This window comes from Protopterus annectens, chromosome 3.part0 (genome assembly GCF_019279795.1).
Source record: "Protopterus annectens isolate FY-2018-M chromosome 3.part0, PAN1.0, whole genome shotgun sequence".
Taxonomy (NCBI): Eukaryota; Metazoa; Chordata; order Ceratodontiformes; family Protopteridae; genus Protopterus; species Protopterus annectens.
This window is the reverse complement of record NC_056731.1, coordinates 1,175,124,673-1,175,151,879: the sequence shown is the minus strand read 5'-3', so window position 1 is coordinate 1,175,151,879 and position 27,207 is coordinate 1,175,124,673. Positions and strand designations below refer to the sequence as shown.

The following is a 27,207-nucleotide window of genomic DNA, read 5'->3' as shown; positions in this document are numbered from 1 at the left end:
TCTCCTAGTAGTCTGTATGATACTAAGAAGAGGAAGAAGGCTTTGAGACAGTCTGCAGAGATTTTAGGATTTAGACCCTTGATGTTCTTAGTAAGAAAGTGCTGGGGATGACAGGTACATACCGCAGTGGGCATATTATCCTTGATGAGCAGCATGATGGGTGCAGGATATATTGGAATGATCACATCCCTGGACTCTTACACCATACCCTTAATAATAGTCTGTATGATAAAAAGGCTCTCTTACAACAGTGGATACATAGTGATTGAAGAACTGTTCACTTACTGCATAGGTTCCCAAGTCCCTAACTAATGGATCAATATTCAATGGTGTGTTGTCAATATAATCGTTAAAAGCGACGTCTTGCTTGCTAAAGAACACTATTACACATTTCTTGTCATTTAATTTTAGTTCATGGCTTTGACACTAGCTATTTGTTTGTGAAAGGCCCTCTTAGAGTATGTTGTTGTTCTCTAGGACATTTATGATAGCCCCAAATTTACAATGATCTGTAAATTTAGTCAGCCATAAACCCCTAATAGTAGCTTTGGTATCTGAGAAGTAAATGCCAAAGAGGAGTGATCTAAGGACTGAACCTTGAGATACACCACTACTGGCAGGCCTTTTAAGGGAGGTAGTGCAGCCCACCCTATTTTCCTGAGTTCTATTTGTGAGCCAATTTGCTATCCAAGGAGTTACAGGGGTATTAACATTTAGCTGAGATAGTTTATCTACAATACCTGACTGTGGGATGTTGTCAAATGCCCTTGCAAGGTTCTGGATATGTGATGTATAAGGATCTTCCCTCATCCATTGCCTCAGTAACCTTCTCAAAGAAGTCAGTTAGATTTAATAGACAGAACTTATGATTGACATTGCCAAACTGGCTTGGATCAAGGGTTTGTAGGCTACCTATGTCCTTATTTATTAATTCCATAATGATCTTTACCATAGCTATACAGATGGGGCTGGTCAGAATTATGAGACTATGATGACAATTGCTGTCTTCCATTTATCTGGCACAAAGTTTTATTTTGAGATCTTGTTTCAGGTTGGCCAGTAAGTAGCACTGCATGTTATCTGGCCACACAGAACAAGTGTTCTTGGCCTTGCATAGTGTCTTGAGGACTTGGTCATGGGAAACCTGCGGGGTGCAGATTTGGGTGTGAGATCTGGCAAACAAAAGAGAAATACAGTTGAGTGAATTTGAAGCACTTATTTTCAGAAACTTGGAAAAAGGAATAATTCTGTAAAGGACAGTCTGTGTCAAAAGTACAGTTTTGTCTGCTTAAGGGGCAGATATTGAGAATCTTTCATATTACAATGAATAATTCCCTCTACATAAAGAATTTAATGACTTATCTATTAGTGTTGTCAACAAGAACTACACATTACAAGAAGAATACACTACAAAAAGTGATTACTTCTGAAGGAGACAGGTGAGAAAACTTTAATTCCTAGATAATGCTTCTTCAAGGCCTTGTAATATGACATGACCAATAATTCATACCAGATTTAAGTTTAAAATTTTAGAGATTATGCAAGGTCACAAGAATATCTTGGCAACTTCAAAAGCTATAGTTAACAGTGCAGGTGACATACCAGGGTGTGTTTTTAAAAACAGTACACTTCATCCAACAGCTTTTGTACAAAGAAGCAAAAGCTGTCACCTTGCAAAATAGAGAGAGAACAATTTCTATCAAAAGATGGTTAACTGTAAGCAAACAAGCTGTACAGTTTGCTTTTCAGAAAAGTATATGACTAATATTTGCACTGTTTGTGACATCAGTTACTTAGTTTATTTACTGATCTGCTGTGTTTGTCAAACTTACCGTGCAGAAAAAAATTAACTGGAAATAAAAAGAGCATGCATTGGGGCATATGTTTGACATTAAAAAATGAAATAGCAATAATGCACTCGGTGCCATATATTCAATATCAGCATCACAAATATGTTTTATTTCACAGTATTCAAATTATTTTATGAGCAAATGGTGTGACGGCAGTACTATGTCAGATGAATACAATGAGAATAAACAGGTGATCCTGTTGGTGGATTCTGTGCCTAGTCTGAATGACAGCTACTTTCTCAAACCAGTTTCAAAGCATAGATGTTTGAAACATTGTTTTATGTTTTACTAAATTCTATCATTAATTAGTATTGACTGATCTTATTTATTATATAACTTACAAATGTTTCTATTTAGCGTTCGACATGTATGTCAAGTGACTTAATTTATGTAATGGGTTTGGATTGAGAAAGCATTTAATATGTGAAAGCTCCTGTATTTGTATATTTATAGTAGTGTTTAACTCCATGTAAAATGTGCCAGTCCTTTTATGGTGCATGCAGCACACCTATCTTCCCCTATTCATAATACTAAAGCAGACCTAGCTGCCTCCTTTTCCCCACAATGGCTTAGCAACCATCTGCTGCTTATTCACAGCCTCCCTCACTAGTTCCTCCAGCTTCCTAGTTCAGGCAAATATGGGTGTTAGTCAGGGACATCTTCTCTTTTCTGTGCACTGCAAAGCTAATATTCATAATCAAACTTTTCTATAACAAACCAAAATCAACACTCACCCTTAATTTATAGTCCAAGCAAATTGCAATTTGCTCCCCTATTACACTGAACTTTATCTTGTTCTGCTTCTATTTTACAACATCATGTTTGTAGGTTTATATGTTCATAGGTTCATAGCAGGTTACTAGGTTAATGGCCCTATGGCCCTTATAAGCCTAACCAAGTTCAATCCTTGTTCCATTAAGGGTCTAAAGTTATGGTGTATATTTTAAGCAGATCTAAATCAGCAGCAACTGTTCCTATCCAAGAGAGACACAGGTGAAACCCCTGGGGTGAATTTGCAGTTTCATATCCAATCATCCAAGTTACGCTTAAAAAGGGTTAACAAGGGATTTTGTTTAACCTGTATTGGAAGTTTACTCCAGATGAGAGGCAACCTCTGGGAAACATATCTGTCTTTCCAGCAAGTTCTGCTGATTTCACATGCAAGGTTAAGGTCCCTAGAGTGAGTGAATCATGTAGCATTTGACTTATGAATGTGCAGCATTTCCATTAAAGTAGGATTGCTCCATATGCAAGGCACATGTTGCCTCTGAGTAGTCTATATGATACGGAGTATAATGACAGTGACTTTAGTCTGTCCATGTAAGACATGTGCTGAAGACCCTGAATGTTCTTTGTAAGGAACTTGTGTGGCCTGTCCAGTTGATGCAGGTGCCTTTTAGGTACACATCAAAGGGAGCATTGTACTCTATTATTGGCCTGATGAATACAGGAGGGTTACAACCTCTTTTATTCTGGAAGATATGCCCTTGCTTAAGAGGTGAGCAAAGCAGGAGGATTTCCTTACCACAGTGGAGACATGGTGATGAAATGTAAGGCCGCTTTCAACCTGTGTGCCCAAACCTATCACCACTGATTTAGAGCTTAGGGTGTTATTAGTAATATGGTAATCTGCAGGGACATCACCTTTACCAAAGGGGATGATAATGCATTTTTTGAATTGGGTTTAAAACCATGACTTTGGCACCAATCATTGGCTTGGGTAAGTCCTTCTTGTAGAATGTTGACATCATTTGGGAACTCAGTGATTTCTCCAAGTTTGCAGTCATCAACAAACATTGTCAGCCACAGACCTTTTGTTTTTGCCTGTACTTCTGAGAAATATATTCCAAACAACAGGGGCCCAAGCACTGATCCCTGTGTCCCCTATTTTGACTGTATTTGTTCTGTTGGTGAGCCAGTTTGCAACCCACCTGACAGTACATGGGTTGATCCCCCAGCAGGGTGAGTTTTTTAATGATACCTGAGTGGGAGATTGTGTCAAAGGCCTTGGCCAAGTCTATGTAGCCTGTATACACAGATTTGCCTTCATCTAGGCCTTCGTTGGCCTTAGTTGTGGCCTTTGTTGGTGACAATCTTGAAGAAGTCCACCAGGTTCAACAGGCAGGATCTTCCTTTAACAAAACCAAACTGGGTTGGATCAAGTGTTTGAAGGTCTCCTATATGCTTGTTGAAAAGGTGCATGATGATTCTCTTCATGGCCTTGCAGATAAGGCTGGTTAGACTTATGGGTATATAGTTCCCAGGGTTGGTGGATGCACCAACCTTGTGCAAGAGGATGATGCTAGCTGTTTTCCATTCAGCAGGGAAAAAAATCAGTGCTCAAGCTGTGGTTGAAAAGAGTACCCAATGGAGTTGCCAACTCGTGTTTTAAACCATTGAGAATGCAGTCTGGGATGTTATCAGGTGCCATACAGGCTGTGTTTTTGGCTTTGCAGACATCGGTTAAGACCTGCTCTTTAGAGATACTTGATGGAGAATAGGTGATAGGAATGTTTTGGGGTATATATGGTGAGGACAGAGGGGAGAGGTTTTCACTGAACCTGTCCGTTAGCAGGTTGGCTACTTCCACTGGTTCAGTATATGTGGTACCATTCACTAAGAGTTCAGCACAAATCTGGGCTCTTCCTTTAAGGTTTTGGATGTAGCTAAAGAATGCTATATGGTTATCCTTAGCTAGGGATGCTAATCTAGATTCATTGTTAGCTTTTAGGACTTTACAAGATGTCTTACTTGCTTGTTCAAGCTGACAAGGATGTGCTTTCAATTTTTAGATCTTCACCCTTGCTCTTATGTTTGTTTTAACCTTCAGCTTCTGTAATGTGCTGATCACTTACTTCTGTTTCGATTCTTTTTTTACCATGTTTTTTAAAATGCTTACGTTTTATGCACTTCCATGAATTTCAAATCAAACATTCTTTAAAAATACATATTTGATTTGACCATTTTTGATTCCTCATACAATGTTATCTCTTATCAGTCAATCATGCAGGTCAAACTCGCAGCCTTGCCTTCTTTGTTTCACATTACTTAGCACATCAGTTAACTCTTGAGCTCTTTGAATTCCAGTGAAAAATAAGCAACGTAGTTTATATTCTTTGTATTGTTGTAGGTTGAAACTTGAAAGCATTCTTCTCATATCCTTCTTACGGTTAGAAGAGTTAGATACCTTAATTGTTTCCTCATCTCTGACCTGAATGAGGTGTTAAATTAAATTTTATGACAAGGTTATTGAGGTTCGAAATCCATTAGTTGTTTTAAGTCAGACATTTTGAGACACAATTTTTATGAAATACTGCTGAGGGACTGTTGGTTCAGGATGATGAGCAGACAAGATTGCGGGAGCAACATATGGGACTCCCTTGGAAATAATGTCAGTTGAATATTGTAATTATTCAATATCACTGTGGTGCTACAAGCACTCGATTGGTGAGGTTTTGTACAGTTGTAGTGACAATAAGCAATTCAGAGACATGAAAGAGTTAAATTGAGCAAAGCGCATTAGCAATGATTTATATGCCTCTAAACTTAACACTTAAGGTAGTGTAAACACCGAAAAACCATACATATATACATGCCATCACACATAAATACATACTGCTACACATACACATTATCTCAGACATCAAAAAAGTCACATAAACACATATAACCACACACACACACACACACACACACACACACACACACACACACACACACACACACACACACACACACACACACACACACACACACAATTGAAATATTTACCTGCTGTTTAGCTAATAACCTTGCTCTTGACAGCAACAGATCTTTTAACTGTCCCAATTTTAGATGAACATCCTTTTTAGGCCTTATTTACTCATGCATGTGATCTATCAATTATTGGAGGTATGTCTCTATTTTCAGGCTTGATTTAACCTTTTTCAAAATTTCTGAATCCCCTCATCACTTGTGATTTTTTTAAGCCGTCTAGTACACAGAAAAACATGTTACATGACCAAAATACTAGTAATACCAATAATTTAAAGAAAGAGGGCAACCATCTTACATCGCTCAAAAATAAATTGCCTTTTATAGTAGAATTTTGCACTGATAATTTGACTATATTTTTTCATCATTTTTGTCACTTTCTGTTTTTAGCTTGTGTTTCAGAGTAATAGCCCACATTCTTAATTCAAGTGGGAATAGTTAAGTGCTATTTGTTATTCACATGTATGCTAATTAGATGTCTAGAATTTTGGTTGAATGTGCCTACTTTTCAAAGGGCCTTTGTACCTACTGTCAGTGTCTACAGGTTGAAAGATATGGATAGCAATGGATGTTCACTGTCAAAAGATGTGTGTAAATTCTTACATCTTCGATCTGCAATATCACGTTAGAGCTTTTGTTTGAAAATGCTGAAATGCACTATTTCGATCATAGTGTACAGCACCAAGATAGAGAATATTCTTAATTAATGTTAGCCACATACCTAGCAAGACCACTGTATGCACCATGCACTCTGGGTAGAAATAGGATTGTGCAGTGTTTTATGTCTTTCTGAATCTCCCTTAATCACAGAGAAACACAGAATCACAGAATGTACAAGGCAACAGGGCCATTTGGCCATATGGTTATTTACTCCTTGCTAGTACCTATCATTAGACCTTACCATATTTTTCATGGATCAATGAGACAGTCATACTGAGAGTGAATTTATGTATGTCCATCCAATTGTCTAATTCCTTCTTAAATGAAGTACAGTGTGTCACATTGCTTGATCTGGAGAGAAAGCTTGTTCTAGAGAACTGATAGTCATTGTGCCACAAATCTGTTTCTCCACCAATATTTGTTTATTTCCTGAAGCAGGTTCAGATTTGTTTCGAATTTTCACTGGACTGTTTGATTTGTGAAGAATTAAGAGGTCTTGAATTGTCAGATCCTTAATGGCCCTGAAGGCTAGGCATAGATCACAGCTAAAGAGTCTATAGGACACTGAATAGAGCAAAGAGACTCCAGGCTATCTTGGTAACTTATGTCCTTTAGGGTCATGATCTTTTTCCCTTAGGAACATTTGGAGTCACTCCAACTGCTTATCCCAAATGAGGCATTATATTTGATGATAGGCCTGATCATTGCAGAACATAGAGGAGTCAGGACTTCTCTGTACCTATTGGAAATACCCTTTGTAATCAGCTTTGCCAGATAGAAGGATTCCCGGACAACTGATGCAACATAACAACATAATGATCAAAGGAAAATGAGTTATCTATCCATATTCCAAGGACTCTCACAACATCTGCATTTTTAAGTGTTTTTATTAAGAAATATAAGCTGGCTGGAGGGTTTGTTTGCCAAATGCAACAGTTTTGCATTTTTTGACATTTAGTTTTATCCCATTTTCAGAGCACCTGCTATTATCGTTATAAGTTCACCTTCTAGCTTCTGCAGATAAGAAGGGGATTTAAGTGCAATGCCCAGTTTGCAATCATCTGAAAACGAGATTAACTATTGTTCCCCATTTTTTATTTTGAGATGAGAGATGTATATGCTGAATAGCAGAGGTAGGTCCCCGCATGCATCTCTGTGCTGCCACACTGATTAGTTTTGTGGTCTCTGAGGATGCATCTGCCACCCTCACAGTGTGGGTGATATCCCTTATCCCTTTAGCTAGCCATTTAACCACATAGGGATCAATTTGGAGCACATTTAGCTTGTTGATAATATTCGCATGTGGTATGGTATGAAATGTCTTTGTAAGGTCAAAGTATGATGTATAGACAGTGTGAGCACTCTCCATAACTTGCACTGCTCTTTAAAAAAATCACCATATATATTAGACAGGATATGCCCTTAACAAAGCCAAATATCTGAGAGTCAAGGCTTATAAGATTTTTTATGTTGTAGTTTATCAGGTCCAGTTCATGGTCTTACAGATAAGACTCATCAGGCTGATGGGTCTGTAATTCGCAATGTCCATGTTGTGTCCGCCTTTGTGAAGTACCATCACAACGGTTGTGTGCCAAACCTTGAGGACAAATGCTGTGGGTAAGCCCAGGTTTAATAATTATAGGTGAGGGTCCACCAGCATAAACTTAGTATGGTTAACCAGGCAGCCTGTTATGTTATCAGGTCCCTTAGAGGATGTCTCTTTTTGTTTTGGAGAGTACTTTTAAAAAGTGTTCTTTTGTAGTAATAGAGGATTTGTGGACATTGGGTATATGTAAGGACTTTACACTGAATTTGATAGTTCATTTATTTCCAAATCCACCAGATAGGAGTAGATAGTGACAGCAGTTCAGAGCAATGCTGGGTGTTACTTCATTGTTTCCTGACATAAGTAAAGAAGCATTTGTAAAGGATAGTTGTGTAAAAACTTACCATAACCATAGATGTCTTTCCATTCTATATGCAGTATTCTTAATTACTAGATGCGGGTCTATGTTTTATTATCGACAGCTTAGGTTGTTGAATGCTAAATATCGAACGGCCACCATAATCAAATTCTTTCCTCAGGAAAGAATTTGCGTGGCCGTTATTGGGGATTTGCCCTTTCCCCAATGTAGAGCGATCTTGGCGTTGGTATATTTAGTTATGGGGGCAAACCCCCCCCCCCACTATGTTTGGGTGTGTTTGTTTATTTTGTTTACGGATGGCCACATGAATTCTTTCCCAAGGAAAGAAGTCACTTATGTGGCCATTCGCTATTGTAAGATTTCGACGCTTAGGTGTCGATGTTTTAGGATTCAACAACCTAAGCTGTCGATGATATGATATAAACGCACTAGACACATATGTCTAGATATTCTTTGGCTTTACTTTCTCAGGCTTCTCAGGCTTTGGCTCATTTATCAGATTCTGAGGTTAAGTCACAGGTTCTCTCATTTTGGCTGCATCTTCTCAGGTAGCTAGACATTCCATCAAGTGCAGTTATGATGCTATAGAAGCATCCTCCAGGGATGCTGCTTCTGTCTCTGTGCTTAGGAGACATTCCTGGTTAAGGCTTCGATCATTGCCTGATGATGTAAAAAGGTAAGTTACTTGGTGCACCCCTAGATAAGTCTGCTCTGTTTGGTTCAGCAACTGCAGAACTCTTTAAAGCTCTACAGGAGAAAGGAAATTAACTTCAGGATTTAAAACACTTGTTTGTCTCACCATTTCCCAAATTCCATAGGAATTTCCCTGCCAAAACATCTTTTGTTAGGAGACCAGCTCGTTCTTCCTCTGCTACTTCTTCTGGTGCTACAGCTAAGAAATCTACTAGGAGACTACCTCAGTCCAAAGCTACTGTTTCTGTTCCTCCTACTCAGCAGCCCTTTCTGGCTAGGCCATTCCCTGTGACAACCACCCCTCTCTTCAAAGTCATATACCTCTCTTCATCTGTCTCTTTCCTTTCCATCCTGGGCAAAGATCACTCAGGATGCGTGGGTTCTTCCCATCATCAAAAAGGTTACTTTATGAGTTGGAAGACTCTCCTTTCTTTCATGGGGATTCCTCAGCCCCTCCCTGTCATCTTCATCTGTTTCTTCACATCCTATCTCAGCTGCTTGCTCAAGGCACTATTCAACCTGCATCCCTGCATCAGAGAGGAAGGGGGTTTTATCCAGAATGCTCCTTGTGCCAAGAAAGGATGGTCCTTGGAGACCAACTCTAGACCTTTCTCACTTAAACATTTTCATGGTAGTGTCTTCATTCCAGATGCTGTCACTTCACACACTTTTTTCTCTCATTTCTCCTCAATCTTTCATGGCCCTAGATCTCAAAAATGCTTATCTGCATATGGTGCTTGGGTCCAGCCATTGCTTTCTTCAAGGTCCACAGGGTTCAGGTTTATCCTTACTTAAGAAAGTCTGCTTTTTTTGGCCAACAATCCAGATCAATTGTCTCTAAACCTTGTGGAGGTCATTCATCTCCTTTGGGGCTTAGTGTTCACAATAAATTTCAAGAAATCCAGTCTGACTCCATCTCAGGATCACATCTTCTTAGGGTGTATGTTCAGGACAAATCTAATGACTGTTTTCCTGCCTATAGACAAGATTCTCTCTCTAACATCATCCTTCATGGAAAGTCTTTTGCCTCTCCCATCAATTCTGGCCACAGAATTTATGGGACTTCTAAGATTCATGGCTTCCACAATCCCCATACTGCTTTTGGCAAAGCTTCATATGAGGAAATTTCAATGGTTTCTAAAGACAACCTGGTCTCAACGTGCTCAACCTTTAGATGGTCTGGTCCCTCTCCTCTACTGTTGGAAATCAGAGCTCCACTGGTGGATTCAACAACTGTCTCTGAATTCAGATCTTCCTCTTCTCTTACTCCAGCCCTCTCAACAGATTTTCACAGATGCCTCAGACATAGGCTGGGGGGCAACCTTTGCTTCCCGGAAGTTTCAGGGTCTTTGGTCTCCATCTCAGCAGAGAGATCAACATCCAAAAGATGAAGACTCTAATTCTAGCCTTGCAAACCTTTCATTTTCTTTTCCTACCCGGTCCTCTGAAGATTTTTACAGATAATACCACCATCCTCTGGTACACAAACAAGCGGGGGGCAACAAATCTTATCTTCTTTGCAGGTTAGCCATCAAGGCATAAGAGTTAGCTCTTCAGTACACAGTAACCACTCATGCTGTTTACCTACCCTCAGCTGAAAACTGTGTGTCAGACCACTATGCAGATCCATGACACAAACCCACAAGTGAATACTTTAAAGGGATATGTTCCTGGATATAGTTTACTTGTGGGGTGCTCCACAACTGGATCTCTTTGTCTCCCCTCAAAATGGACAACTTCCCCTACTTTGTGCTAGGGTCCCGCATCCTCTGGCCTGGAAGGTGGATGCCCTATCTTTATCATGGAAGGGGATGTTTCTTTTTGCATTCCACCCTTCCCTCTAATTCAGAACGTCTTGCTAAAAATTCAGCAGGACAGACCAAAAATCTTGTTGGCGACTCCCTTTTGGCCAAGACAGCATTGATTCCCTCTTCTGCAAAAGTTGTCTCACCAGCTGGACTTACTCACACAAGACAAGAGATCCTTGATTCATCCACATCTGTCAACACTACAATTGAGCCTGCGGGTGATCAATTTCTGATTCCTTTCAGGCATCTTTTTCACAGGATGTGCTTACAGTTTTGCAGGAGGCCAGGAAACCCAACACTAGGAAATGTTACATTTCCAAATGGAAATGATTTTCTACCTGGTGCCTCAAAAGAAGTCTAGATCCATTATCTGTGGACATTCTAATTGTACCTTCTTACCTGTGTGAATTGCTTAACAATGGTTTGTCATATTCCTCATTGAAAGTCCTCAAGATTGGAGATTAAACTTTTTCTTCAAGGCATCCTCCACATCAAAACTCCCAGGAACCAGTGCTTCCTCCTTGGGATCTCTACTATGTCTTAGAGAAATTAACTCTGGTCCCTTTTGAGCCTGCGCCTCTGCTCATTTGAAGCTTTGCACTTGGAAGACAGTGCTTCTGATGACCTTAACTTCTGCTAGGAGGGTTTCTTAGATTCAGGCTTTGACAGCATCCCCTCCTTTCTTGGTCTTCCATAAGGACAGGGTATCTTTGAGGACTAATCTTTCATGCCTAAAGTGGTAAATGATTTCAGTCTGTCCAACTGCCTACCCTTTTCCCTTCTCCTCAATCCTGTAGTGAGAGGATTTTGCATACCTTAGATGTACACAGCACAGATTTTACCTTGACAAAACAAAATCTATAAGGAAGTCAGATCAGCTCTTTGCGTCTTTTCATCCCAGGTCTCTGTATTTACCTGTTTCTAAACAAACTGTTTCATATTGGATTTCTAAGACTATTGTGGTTTGCTATGTTTTTCTTGGAAAATCACTGTCTTCTTCTGTCAGAGCCCATTCCTCCAGATCAGTTGCTTCTTCAGGGGCTTCTTTTAAAGGCCTGGATACTAATTCCTTTTTGGTGGCTGCTATTTGGTCTCCAGTCCATACTTTTACCAAACATTACAAGTTGGACACTTTCTCTAGGTCCTGGGCAGGATTTGCTAGAGCTCTTCTGCATGGATGTGTAGAGAATTCTTCCTCACTTTCTTCTTCTATTCCTTTCTCCTCCCTAGGTTCCCACTAAGCTTTATCTCTCTACTGTGTATAAAAAATACTGCAACATTGAATAGAAGGACATAGGACAGGTATGTAAAATCTTACCATAACCATATATGTCTTTCTCTTCTATGTTGCAGTATTCTGTCCTTCCTGCCTTCACCCTTCAACTTGTCCCTTCCTAGGATGTCTCCTTTTTTGCTGTAGAACTATTGTTCCTCAAGGGGCTTCCTTGTTGTGAGGATGGTACACGGGGACATCTTTTTATGGCTGACATTGTCAGAAAATATGTGCAATATCCCATGTACTGGCAGTCTGCATGTCCTCCCCGTGGTCGCATGGGTTTCCTCTGGGTGCTCCGGTTTCCTCCCACATCTCAAAGACATGCTGTAGGTGGATTGGACACTCTAAATTGGCCCTAGGTGTGAGTGCATGCATGTGTGTGCCTTCCATGGAAGGTTGGGCACTGGGCTAGCAACTGGACACCGTAAAAACTCCACTGCTAATCATGAGCGGACAGGTGATCCGCTGTAGCGACCCCTAACCAGGAAAAGCTGAAAGAAGAAGAAGATCCCATGTACTGGCAGTGGCTATAATCTCTTGTATACAGGCTAGACGTTGAGTCATTGGGCAGAAGACAACCCATGTCTAAAGAATACTGTAATATTGAATATAAAGACACCGTCAATAGTGGGTCCCTTGTTTTTTCGCTACTGTAATGCTTCACTAAAGTATAGTATCTCATTGCATCCAGTGGACCTGATCCTAGCACTGAAAATCCGTAATACATAAATCAAGGATATCATTTCTTTCACATATACTGTATGTGTTTGTTTCTGTGTTTGGTTGTCTATCTCTACTGTATTTCCATGTTCCTTGCAAGCACTCCCCAGACATAATCCAAAGCTTTGTAGCTAAATTTTGAGTGGTGTTTGGAACCACAATGGCACTCCTGAGTTGACTTTGACCATTTCTGCCCACTGCATGAATTCCTTCTTAATTAATTGCTTGAGAAAGGGAATCACCAGCCTCAGTGGATTATGGTGCTGGTTCTGCTGATTCTTGAGGTGCAACTGTATCTTCTTTATGAAGAGTAGATAAAAGGGGGGCATCACAGTACAGACAACATTATACTCCATTGTTTTCATGAAGGCTCTTGCTGTTAGTTGTCTCTTCTTGACATATATTCCCTTAACATATCCACACCAATGTTATTCGGTATGGATGTGAATAGGGAACATACATCCATTGTTACTAGTGTTAAGTTGGTGCTATTCTCTTTTGTACGTTCCATGAACTCGTACAGATCTTGGAGAAAGTGCCTAGTATCTTTTAAAATATATGGATTCCTACCCACTATGGGTCTTAGACTATTTTCTATATAAATTGATATAGGTTCTGTTAACCAATTTCTTCCTGACACGGTGGGTCTAAATGGGGGTTTACTTGGATGTTTATGTACTTTAGGTATTCCATTTATTATGGGTATTACTGGTTTTGCCATTGAAAAATACTCATATAAATCTTTGTCTATTGTCCCTTCTAATAAGGTGTCATATAGTGTGTGTTCCCCTTCTTTAATAATTTCTTGAAGCTGCATTTTTTTCTATAAGGAAATATACCTTTTCTTCCTGTAACATTCTATACATACTTTTATTGTAATATTATGTATCCATTATCACCACTGGGCCTCCCTTATCTGCTGGTTTAATGGTGATAGTAGGATCAGATTGTAGGTTCTTTAATGCCTCACTTTCCTCTCTTGTTATATTATATTTCTTAGTTCTTCCTTTTATATCATCTTGCAGTTTTTCAAATATTTCATTTTCACATATTTTTGTAAACATATCTATGGCAGGGTGTTTCTTAGGCATATATGTGCTAGGTTTTTTAAATTGTCTTACATTGACATCACATGAATTTTTAAACATCATTTTAAGTTGTAAATTCCTACTAAACATTTCCAGATTAATAATTGTCTCTGTTACCTCCAGTCGCTGGGATGGAATAAAAGGCAATCCCTTGTCAAGTAATTTAATTTCAGCTGGTTTCAACTGTCTAGATGAAATGTTCCATACTAATAGTCCTTTATGTGGGACCATGTTCGCTTTGCCCTTGTTGGTGACTCCTGTGAGAATTTTCTCTTGACTCTGTTCCTCGAGCTTCCTCTCCAATTCGTGGACGCCTCTAGCCTTATCGGAAGTGTTGAAAAAAATGATTCCTCCCTTAATTCTATCCGATTGCTAGAATTACCATCACTGTGGATGTTTGAATTGAGTTGCTGCTCTTTTAGTGTTGTTGCTGTTTGTGGTTGTTCCTGTATTAAAACCTTCTGTATTGGTAATGCATTTCCTTTTCATTTGGCGCCAAGGCTCACCTTCATCATTGGAGCTGTTCAGCCCAGTATTCACTGACGTCATCCGCTCTCCTGCTGTTGTTTCTTTTAAGGTCGTCTCCTGATGTTCATTAGATTGATAGCGTGATTTGGGCCAAATAAACACATGGCCCCCCTTAAAATCTCCTACATCCCATTCAAGTGTGTGTAGTTTTTGCCTTAACATCTTGTTCTCATATGCGATTTCTGATTCAGCCAGTGTCTAAATTCTTTCACCCACAAAACTTTGTGGATACTTAGCATATATTTCTTGTTCATATTGTTGTATCTCTTTTCCAACATCATGCTCTTCTCTTTCTCCAAATTCAATTAACAAGCATATATAATTAAAGCTAATTTCTAGATTTAGTTGTTGCCATCTAGACAATAGCTCAGGTTGTTTTTCTCCTTGCGTTGGCATTTTTGGTATTCTTGTTTTACTTCGTTTTAAATTGGATGGACTGGCGTTGAGATTTATATGCCTATGGTTGAAGTATTGGCCTTTCTTTGTGGAACGTTTTCTTCTAAATAACAAAGTCACCCATCCTTGATTGTGGGGATGGAAATGACTGAAAGGGCTGCATAGTCATGTATATTCACTACTGGCTATCCCTTTACCTTGCTACATATCATGGCCTTTTCCACTTCTCCATACCTATTCCATAAACTACACTTTATTACATTGCTCTAACAGAGAATGCATGCAGTAGCAAAACATTGTGTTGTCAGATAATATTTGCTGTATATTGGAACCAGACAATGAAAAAGATGTGTGCTTTTTCATTTCTCATCACGCAGCTTAAAGAATTTTTAGGAAAGAGGGCTATAATGCAGAACATTATCTAAAGGTGTATTTACAATTTGCTCTTTGGCATCTATTGGGAGGTCTAAATGATGAGGGAGTTCATGTCTCCTGACACTGGTGTCTGTCATTACCCCTCTGACACAAATGACTCCAGCATTACAGCTGCCCTTAACTCTGAACTTCTCTAAATGTAGAGACATGTATGTTAGAGTTCAGAACTTTTTTTTCAATATTTGTTTTCCTCATGTCCTCATGCTTTCAGTTTGCCAGTGCATACCAAAACGATATTAACTCATGTAGGCCGGGTATTTTATAACACTGGCTCTATGGATGGATTTGGAGTAAGTATGTTTTCTTTTCAAAACAGCCCAGCACATTGCCTTTGTTATCAAGGTGGTGGATTTTGATCACTGCCATTAACTGTTTATGATTTTTTTTGGCTGGTTGTCTGGTTGGCTGGAAGTCTGTCTCTCTAGAAACCCTGTCAGAGGCATATTCAAAGGTCCAGATTGCAATTGGCCTGGGTTCTTCCTTGCCCAAAAGTCCAATGTAACCTTTTGGGATTGCAAAAGCTTCTTGACTCCAACTCACTTAAAACATTATCCTCAAAGCAATCATTCCCACTCAGGTAACTATAGGAAATTATATCCTTGTGATGTCCTCTCTCTGGAACAGTAATTAAAGAGCCTTAATCCTCACCACTGACACTGGTGAGGGATGTTCCCTTGTAACAAAGATAGATACACACAGTATTTTCAGATGCAGCTCTCTGCACCAAGCACAGTTTCCCTTAAGAGCACACAGTGAGCACACTCAGTCTGGGGTCTGGGTTCCCACTCTCTCTCTCTCTCCAGGCTCTCTATAAGACTCCCCACTGGCACAGCTATAGAGTTGAGTTATCAACTGAGTGTCCCAGGCCAAGTCCTCCACCACCCTCTCTGTGAAGCCAGTGCTCTGTGTCCCTGCTCCAAGTAACTGACACACACACTCTTCGAGATCTGATTTTCACACACACACACACACACACACACACACACACACACACACACACACACACACACACACACCTGGGAAAGTCTGTCACAGATTTACTAGCTATGCCCCTCTGACCAGACTATAAGGTAGATACTGCCACCAGGACACGCCAAAGCCAGCTACTCTAAGACTCTTACAAGGGTACCCAATTATACTGAGTAAAATTAATATTAATACAAATGGTAGTATTTAACCAATGCAGTAATGCTTGCAGATGCGGCCTTAGTGTCATCAAATAAATATAACAACGTTCAAAAATTAAAATATTCTCTAAAAGACCAGACGCAATGAAAAGTTTAAATATATTTAATAAATAATAAAAGAACAGGAAAATACTAAATATCTATTTACAATAAACACAAGAGTTTCAATCACAGGAAATACTAAAAAAAACAGCTGAATAGATTCACACAGTGACAGAAAAGCAGTACTTAACTAATCTCACTATATTTTCCTGACTGATCTAAAGAATTACTATTCCCTGGTCGCTTACTAAAGCAAGTCAAGGTGAAGTGGGTGAGTGATCTTCCTTCTTTGTCAGGTTTCAAAAATAGACTACTTTTTCTAAAGGTTAACTTGGGCTGAGCTTAATCTCTTCTCCTATAGTATACTCTGTTACAAGAAGCAGCACAGTGGTGCAGTGGTTAACATTTTTGCCTCACAGCAAGAGGTTTTCTGGGTCGATTCTCAGCTGGGCTGGCTTCTGTGTGGAGTCAGCATGTCCTTCCAGCATTCACATGGTTTTCTTCTGGGTTCTCTGGTTTTCTCCTACCTTCCCAAGACATGCTTTTAGAGCATTTCTTCCCGGGCCTCCACTAAAAATAGGTTCTGTTCTACTTGGCCTTAACAAGTCAACAAATTTTAAATAGATAAAAAACAGTTACAATAGTACAGTCTGACATATGTGTATATTTGTTTTCTGTGCAGCAGGACACACTGTGGGAACATTTTTAGCACAAGCAGCTTTACAAATACATTTTTCAACAAAAACATCTGTATGAATCAGTTTGATATACAAATGACATATCATTCTTTACAAAACTCCAGCTAGCTATGCTGGCATATGTTACATAACCACTGTCCTCCTTCTTCTAGCATAGCTGGCAATAACTCACATCATCACAGTCCTCATTGTGTCATAACCAATGGGAAGTACCACTGGCTGAGTAGGCCAATTATGCTTTGTTTTTGGGGTCTAACTTGGATATCTCCAATGGAGAAGGAGCTTTCTTCTTTATGCGGGCAGAACAAATCCCTAGAAAGAAAGCACAGATGTTTGAGCATAGGGAATTTGTTCTTTGTCAGTACTTTTGCATATTCTGTTGCAAATAAAAAGAAAGGAAAAGAAAAAGAAAAAAAAAAGCAGGAGCCAGTGAGTGTGCTAGTAGATCAGATATTCACTGACTGGACAACAGTGCTGGCAAAATGAGCACTGGAGCAATAACAAATTGTGTTACTGAATGTCTGTGTAAGGCTAAGACGTGTAAGTCCTGCAATACAGTACCATGAATGCTTACAGTTGATGAAGGCCCTGAGAGGCATCATTTGTTGTGGTTTTGCACACCTACAAAAGCTTATTCAGAGCATGCATAACTCAGATGCTGGAATCCCACTATCTGCTTCTAAGAGGTCTAAGGCTAGGAAGAAATTGAAAATAACAGGTGTAGAGCTTCACAAAGACTGACGAATTCTAACTCAGTAATGAACTGTAGGGCTCACTACAACCCTGCATGCTCAGTTTGTGAACTCTCTTCACCTTTGTTTGGTGATACTTTCTTTCAGGGCAGTCTCCTTTTACCTCCACTAGTGGTTGACTCTCTTACTGGGAAGGCAGTGGCCGGCTAGGTCATAGAACAAGAGATTTGTTGACATACAAGAAAGCCCTATGTTTTCAGATTGACAAGAAATCATTTTTTACAGGGTACAACCAAGAAAAATCTGAGAAAAAGGTGCACTGGAGACAGTATGCGGTTTGGGGGGAGGGGTTGCCTTGTGCAGACACGCTTGATGATGATATCTTCTGCGGGACAGACATCCTGGGCCAAGGAAAGCATCAAATAAAGTATAAAAAGCTAAGTAGCTTGATTATTTGCAGTCTGAAAAGCTATAAAGAAAACTAAACAATGTTTAGGCCACTCTTCTCATTACTGCCAAGCATCCTGTTGGCATGTCCAGTGCAGAAGAAGGAGAAACCCACCCTAAAACATTCAAAAGAGGTCTGTAAGCTTGGCCAGAAGGAGAAACATCCACCTCCACTTGATTTGCAAGACTGCATTAATTTACTGAAGCAATAAATTTTATAGTAACTGTTATGGGTTGCAACATTTGACTGGATATACAAATAAACAATGGCAATCATTCCATACCCCTGAGGTACACCACCGATTAATGTAACATATTTACTTCTACACTGTACAAGTACTACTGTTACTGTTTTTAACACAATCTTCTATAGCTGTGGGGCTAAAATGTGTCACTAGTCATATGTTCTTCAAAACTACACCCCCGCCAGAATTTCCAGCAGTGATGACTCCATGACTCCAGTTGTTATGTAAGTAGGAAAAGGAATGGTGATTTTCATGAAAACCGGCAAACGTCTACATATGCATACTTGATATAAGGGATTACACAAGCCTTCTTTCTGAAATGCTAATCTTTCTAAAGGTATGATATGTTTAGGATAGTACTGGACACAAGAAGATTTATCATAAAATAGACAAGTATCTTACCTGGACCACAGATTGTTTTAGAAACCAGCTCAGTATCTTACATAAGATGCATAGAATATTGAAAACAATATCTGTACTGTATTTTTTTAACAAAACAACCAAAGCAGTAATTTTCTGTTATTTTGATTAACATATCATGCAGCTATCTAAACTAATAAAGCAGAAATAAACAGAGATTCTGTTCTCAAAGGCATTGTAATGCAGTAATATCACTTTGGTATGACAGTTACAAAAGAAAATCTAGCAAAGCAGTCAGAATTGCCTGGTACATGGGTAGCCTAAGATAAAAGGCATACAGAGGCAAGCACCACTTAAAAAGTATTTCTTTCTCAAAAGATGCTTTCAGATTATAATATTTTTGAACTGTGTAATGAAATATGGTGGTGCAGCAGTTAGCGTTGTTGCCTCACAGCAAGAGGTTTTCTGGTTTGATGCTCGGCTGGGGTGCCCTCTGTGCGGAGTCTGCATGTCCTCCCTGTGATTGTGTGGGTTTCCTCTGGGTGCTCCGGTTTCCTTCCACATCCCATAGACATTCTGTAGGTGGATTGGACACTCTAAATTGGCCCTAGGTGTGGGTGTGTGCATGTGTGTGCCTTCTGTGGAAGGTTGGGTGCTGGGCCGGCAACTCAACACTGTAAAAAAAAACCTCCACTGCCAATCATGAGCGGACAGGTGATCCGATGTGGTGACCCCTAACCGGGAAAAGCCAAAAGAAGAAGAAGAAGTAGTAATGAAATACTTAAGTTAAAATAAATGGGAGTGTTGTATCTAGGTATAAAGTTTCCTTTTCCAGTCAATGGTATAGGGAAACTGATTAGGATCCCTTAACATTTTTCCATTGTCTGCTAGTTCTTTCTAGTTCCTCATTTCTTTGAGCACATTTTGATAGTTTGCTTTTCATTTATCAAACTCATCAATTATTTATGGATATGTCTTAGGGAAATTCACATGCCTTATTTTTGGTATGAAGGAAATGTAGAGCTGAGAATGCAGACAAAAATGTCACTGTATAATGCAAAAATGTTATTTTTCCAGAAAATTCTAACTTCATAGGCAGCACAGTTGTTCACTTTTTCAGATCAAAGGACGGATTGTTATTTTCTTGCAAATCATGATTTTCTAATGGTTGTTTACAGACTGTGAAATCAGTGCTTCCCTTGACACTCATATAATTTGTCACAGACTTATTGGATAAAATCTATTTGTACCTGTTGAACTGCATAAAAATGCGGAATGTTTCAGACCCGCAAAAATGTATTCTGTCATAGCAGCAAATTGAATGCGTCTTCTGGGTGGATGTATGTTTAGTGTTACTGGTATAACTTAGGAAAGTACAGGTTACTGTGACTGGTAAGGTGTGGTGTGGTGGGGTGGATGAAGAACAATGCTATTCCTTCCCAATACAAAAGGGTTTGATGAACTTATTTGTTCCAGTGTTCCAGTGATCAATGCCAGTCTTATTATATTAGGTTTGCTGAGTCATTGCTAATGAACAATGTAAAACAGCTCTCAATGGGTTACCTTAATGGGTTACCTTAAAAAGAATTAAGGGGACAGGAAACATTTACAAATCTATACTTGTATCTGATGGCATGCTTTCCTTCTTTTGTGTGCCTTTTCTCAACTGGGGTGCTCAGAAATGATTACCACTACACAAAGCAGTACTGGTTTTGTTTTCAGCTTTCCTAGTTTCAAGGAATGTGAGTAGATATGTATAGTAACTAAATATCTGTATACTTAAATGACATCACATTCTTTAGTTATCCTGACAGACTTGCAATCTTGTACTTGGTCTCTTATAGACTCCTCTATGGAAATCTAGGTCCACTCTTTAACGCCATGAAAGACCCATAATATATACATATATATATATATATATATATATATATATATATATATATATATATGTGTGTGTGTGTGTGTGTGTGTGTGTGTGTGTGTGTGTGTGTGTGTGTGTGTGTGTGTGTGTGTGTATATATATATATATATATATATATATATATATATATATATATATATCTGACATTCAGATAAATATAAATATATATATAAAGTTTACATGTAAGTGATCAATTGCAAATGGGTCAGAACAATTGTGACCTTACATTAAATGAATGAGCATGTCTTATCGATATGTCCCACTTCTGAACCTATGTTAAATATGGCCCTTGAGCTGTGAGGATTTTAGTCAATTTGGAGCTGTAAATATGCACCTTTGTTATTCCATGTTAAAGCCCACCCTGGAGTTTTCCTGGGAAGTGTTTTGATAACTTTAGTTGCCATTCTGTAAGTATTCATTGGATTACATGCCATAAAGTAATATATATATATATATATATATATATATATATATATATATATATATATAAATATATATATATATATATATAGTAATATATATAGAAAGTAATATATACATATATATATATAGAGAGAGAGAGAGAGAATAGAATAGAATAGACTGTACAGATGTACAACTACTATGATATAAAACAATGGGAATGAAAATGCAGCATGGAGATCACATGAATCAAACTAATTATTAAAAAAAATAAGGTTATTGCTGTCACCAGGTAATGTGTACAAAGTGCAATCATTAAAACAAATGTAACAAAACAAATAGCAACATTCATGAAACAAACATTAGAGTCTCTTTTCCTTCTGACTTTAACTTGATGACAATTTAAACCACTGGCTGCTAAATGTAGGTGCCAGTAGAGTAGCTTGCAGTCTAAATTAATTCAGCATCCTCACCTGTCTTAAACGGTGTCCCATCTTTTACAGAATATATATTTTTTAAACAGGACCCCCTGAAGAATACGTATGTAAGGCATTACATTATTCTTTCCTTTTAATCGAAAAGAAATGACACAAGATCAACTGCTGCAATTTTCTCAGTCTTCATGATGTGACATTTGCATTTTCATTTATACATGTGTCTTTGTCCTAATTCTCAAAAGTGCTTCCTTTATTTGGATCCAAGTAATATGATCTGTTTGTTATATATTGACAGCATTTAGACAGCCACAAGGAAAAGTACCTTTAAACATTTAGTTTTATTTATTTTTTAATGTAGTAGGTGTAATGGACACTAGTTTGATATCCCATCCTTTTTCTTATAAATGTTATTGATTGCCCCCCCCCCCCCCCATTGGTTAAATAACAACAGGCCATCACCTACAACATTAGATATAATAATATACTTCATGGCTCCAGCACCACTTCTGAATTACACAACCAAATGCTTTCTTTACTGGTGGCCATCACTACCTAATGAAATAGAGAGGTACTTACTCTTTCTGTCATACATAATGTTTATTTTAATTTTGCATGTCTACAGACATGTGAGTTCTTTTAATGTTTTGATTATTTGTGAATTGTTCTAAGTATGTCTGTAGGGATAATAACTGCCTGACTAAGTCCTATTGAATGAACAGGAAGGAAGCCCTAAAAACCTGTTTTTAGCAAATGGTCTGTCCATGTGGTCTTCATGCTGTATATGATATTACAAAATTTACTTTGGACACAGAAATTTACAGACATTTTTCATGTATTGAGATTTATGTAAAAAAGTATACCATTTGAGAACAGCATCCTTTATTTCAAGAAACTCACAAGGTATATTAAAATAAAAAGCACACAATAAAGCAGACTAAGCAATTTCTCACCTTAATGTGATACGACTGAACAGCATGAAGGAAGCAACAAGGCAAAATGAAAACACAAAAGACTGTTACAACACAGCAGGATGAGTTGCAGAAAAATCATAACTTAACATTCACTGCAGAATATTTAGAGTATGCTGAATGATCCTTTGGATGACAAAATGCCTTTCCTGTTATGGTGACTCTAGTGTACATCACTCAGAGGGTAGGTCAGTGCTGCACATGTATACTGGATGGTAGCTTATTCAGTTACAGTGAAGGGAGAGAGAAGGCAGAGACTGGGAAAAACAGCATAGTAACATAAATGGTAGGGGTGCATGAAAAAGCTAGTGGCAGCATGCATGTGTTTACGTCATGCTACCCACAAGGACAAATTCATGGGGACCAACAACCTCAGTTGGATCACTGCCACTCACAGTCATAGAGGGACTCTTACTACCAAAGAAGCTGGCCTCATCATTTTAGCTTTAGCACTTGTGTGATAACCAGTTAGGTCTGATTAATGCACTGGCAGGAAGTACTGAAATGAATGTGTATCTGTCTTCATCTCTGTTTGTCTGTCTCTATCATTATCATCATCTTTATCACCCCCTTTTTCCTATTTTCTTCACGGAGTCAGGATGTTTTGTCAGCTGTTTTCTAAATTCAGTGCCACTCCCCTGTCTTCTTTGATCATCATGCCTGACTATCGCAGGTCTTCTCTCATAGAGTCCCTTCATTTTTCCTGTCACTCGAAAACCTTGCTTACCAAATTGTTTTCTGCCTTCCTGCACATGTGCCTGTATAACCACATTTGTCCTCTTTGGCCTTCACTGTAATTGAAGCTACTTTGGCGTCTGCTCTGATGTCATCATTTCTGTGTCTGTCCCTCAGAGGGCTTCCTGCCATCCATCTCAGGCACTTCATCTTCATCACCTCTAGCTTCCTCATCTGCTCTGCCTTCACTGCCTATGTTTCTGTACCTTACAGAAGTACTGGTTGCACCACTGTTTTGTGCACTTTACCTTTCAGACTCTTTGGCATTCTTTTGTCACACACTAAACCAGATACTTTGTGCTAGTTGACCACAGCCCCTCTAATTCTAGCTTTGACCTCCTTATTCAGACCTCACCTCTTCTCAACCACCCCCTCCCAAACACCTGAAGCTGTAAATATCTTCCACTATTTTCCATTCTATCTTAATTTTCATCTTCTTAATGTTATAATGTACTAAACGTATTATCAGGAAACACTTGGCTTTTTAAAAAATCACAAATATAGCAAAATAAACCAGATAGTTCATAACAAAATGAACAATTTAATAAACTCAGGCTTTATGTTTTGGCCTTTACCAGTAATTGTAGGTCTATTATAAATATTATTAAACATAATTGGCCTATTTTAATGACTTCTCCTGATATTGTAAATGTTGCAGGTTCTTTCCCTAGGATAGTATTTAAGAATAAATTGAATCTGAAAAGTCAAATATATTATAAAATCTGAATGCAGCAGTCAGCGCTATTTTAAGAGATGTTAGCTTAAATGTAAGTAAGAGTACCTTTCCATGTATGAAATGTAATTATTGTCAATATATTGATGTAAACCCTTTTTTATACATGCTGTAACTAGTTTTAGATTTGAATTTCCCCATCATGTTGACTGCGAAAGTATGAATTTAATATATATTGCTAAATGCACTGGTCACACATCATTATATGTAGGGAAGACAAACAGAAGGTGTGTTAGGTTGGCATAATGTTCAAGGTGTTTACCTTACAGACAGAATATGCTAGGTTTGATCCTTACATAGGATAATTGGCAAGTCTTAAAATGGACCATGAGGGCAGTTAGCCTAGTACTAATCTATGACAAGATATGAGCTCAGTATATTTACGATATTAGAAAATTGAATTCTACCACTGCTTTAGCTAGACATGTTTCACTGATGGGTATAACGCATACCTTTATGTGTAGTATCAGGAAGGGTGATATGGAATATAGAACTGAAGTCTATGAATATGAGATGATCAGTGAGTTACATGCATTAAATACTCCTGGTTTAAATGAACAATGCCCTTTAAAACATATTTTAAAATCGAGAGGATTACATCATTAATCATGTGCTTAATTTATCTTATTTATATGAATGTGAAGTGGAGTTTTAAATACTTGAAAAGTGTGATTTGTACGTTAAAGTTTGTGTTTATTAAATCATTCATTTTGTTGTGAACTATCAGGTATTTTGTTATATTTTTAAATTTGCAAAAGAATATCTATTTTCAGTTGCCTCTTCACATAATCCACCAAAAGAACATTTTTTCTACCCTCAGAACACTTTACTTTTTACAGGACTTTTACTAGAACAAATTCCCAGGAGTTATTTTTTTTTCTTTTCTTCATATGAGATTTTATTGATAGGTCATCCATACAGGCAGAGGTTCAAGTAATGTGATAATTATACATTAAGGAAGCATGGGACCACTTCTAGAGTAAAAGTAATATATTAGACACCTGGTGTACACACAAGGAAGCAGGGACCAATCCTAGAGTAAAGGTAATATATTAGACATCTGGTGTACACACAAGGAAGCAGGGGACCACTCCTAGAGTAAAAGTAATATATTAGACACCTGGTGTACACACAAGGAAGCAGGGACCAATCCTAGAGTAATGGTAATATATTAGACATCTGGTGTACACACAAGGAAGCAGGGGACCACTCCTAGAGTAAATGTACTATATTAGACATCTGGTGTGCACACAAGGAAGCAGGGGACCACTCCTAGAGTAAAAGTAATATATTAGACATCTGGTGTGCAAACAAGGAAGCAGGGGACCACGCCTAGAGTAAAGGTAATATATTACACATCTGGTGTACACACAAGAAAGCAGGGGACCACTCCTAGAGTAAAGGTAATATATTAGACATCAGGGGTATATAGAAAAGAAGTGAAGGACTACATCTAGAGTAAATGAATTGTAATGTAATTGACATCTGGCTCCTACAGTAAATGTAATACATTAGACATCTGGTGCATATGGTAAGGAAGCAGGGGATTACCCCTAAAATAAAGGTAATCTATTAGACATCTGGTGTACACAGCAAGGAAGCAGGGGACCACTTGCTGAGTAAATGCAATACATCAGACCTCTGGTGCATACAGAAAGGAAGCAGTGGACCACTCCCAGAGTAAATGTGATATGTTCAACACCTGTGATTACATTAAAAATGTGGCGGACCACTCCTAGAATAGAGGTAATATGTTAGACATCTGGTGCATACAGTAAGGAAGCAGGGGACTACTCCTACAGTCAATATCATTAACACTCCTAACTTGGGTGAAGCTGTTTGCCCACTACCAGGAGATGAGTAATCCTGTGTAAACACTATGTTAACTTTTGCTGTGGTCAGATGCTTATAGCCACATCTGAACTGCAGTGACAGGTATACCATCGGACCTTCCCAAAACTAACAACACAGCATGGAGAGCCAGATGGAGCTGCTCTTGAACTGTGAATAATGACTTCTGTTTCATTCTCTAATTTATTCACTCATTGTCTGATATCCTCTTTTTCTAGTTCTGTATCTCAGAGGCATTAAGACACTAACCTGATACTCAGTGGGTACATGGTGTGCAAATCTTCTGTCCTCAGAGGGTATCTTTTACAGTTCTATAAGGGCTTTGAGAAAGTAGCATCATCTCATTGGTACATTTAATTAAGACAGTTATTAAAGTAAAAGCAAACCCACAACTGGAAAGAAACATTGTTATTACTCAGTCTTAAAGAAAACAAGAAACAATTACCTCCAGATTCATATAATTCTACTGCCTAAAGAAACAAAGACTCTAAGGTATGTATGAGGAGTTTAGTAAGTCAGCATCCATGTTTTACTAAATTCATATCAATTTGGATTTATTAAATGCAGACTGAAGAGCAGTGCAGACTTCTCTTGCTAAACCACTGTGCTAAATGTAGAAGTAACAAGGCTGCTTTTGTTAGTCTTACTGTCACATGATTGATGTGATATTATGCAACTTTGAATGTGATGTACTGACTGGATCTGTTTTTTGAAAACATTTGAATACATTGTGAGTTGTAGGAAGATACCACTTTACAGTCAGTGTTGTACTATTGGAATAATGTAGAACCCCCTGGAATCAATTGCTATACTACTTGGTACTAAGCAAAGATGCCCTTTCCACCATGCCTGCTTGATTCTTACTATGATGTGTCAGTGTAAAATATTATGACAGACTAGGGGATGAAGAGAATAAATGTTTTTAATAGTATAAGATATGGCTTTATATTAATTCTGTCATGTCAAGTCTCAGCTTTTCAATGACATCAGTAACTGCAATGTGAAGAGAACTGTGTCTCAAATGTACTTCCCACTAAAGCGTTACTGTGTGTTTAAAATCATTACAACCACCCCCCCCATTAATATTCCAAAGTGTGCACGCTGATTCGTCAGTGTGCACGTTGTACACCTTATTTTTTTATTTTTATTTTTTACAGCAACGGAGAATGCAAGACCTCCGTTGCTTTTTAGAAAGTGTCTCACTATGTTAAAGAAGTTTAACATAGCGAGACAGCTTTAAAAAAAGTAACAGAGATCTTCCTTTCTCCGTTGCGTTTTTAAAGCTGTCTCGCAATGTTAAATGGGTTTAACATAGCGAGACAGCTTTAAAAAAGCAACGTGGATTCTCCATTGCTTT

General features: G+C 38.4%; 1 protein-coding gene across 2 annotated transcripts in view; it reads right to left on the bottom strand.

Moving 5' to 3' along the window:
• MMP16 (matrix metallopeptidase 16) overlaps window positions 1-27,207 on the bottom strand; it is a 1,817,877-nt gene that overhangs the window by 1,104,502 nt on the left and 686,168 nt on the right. The window contains exon 3 of one of the 2 annotated variants that reach the window (XM_044065394.1): window positions 22,514-22,528. The exons of the other annotated variant lie outside the window; for it this stretch is intronic. Coding sequence (XP_043921329.1) covers window positions 22,514-22,528 — 15 coding nt within the window. The remainder of the gene's footprint in view (window positions 1-22,513; window positions 22,529-27,207) is intronic. 2 annotated transcript variants of the gene reach the window in all.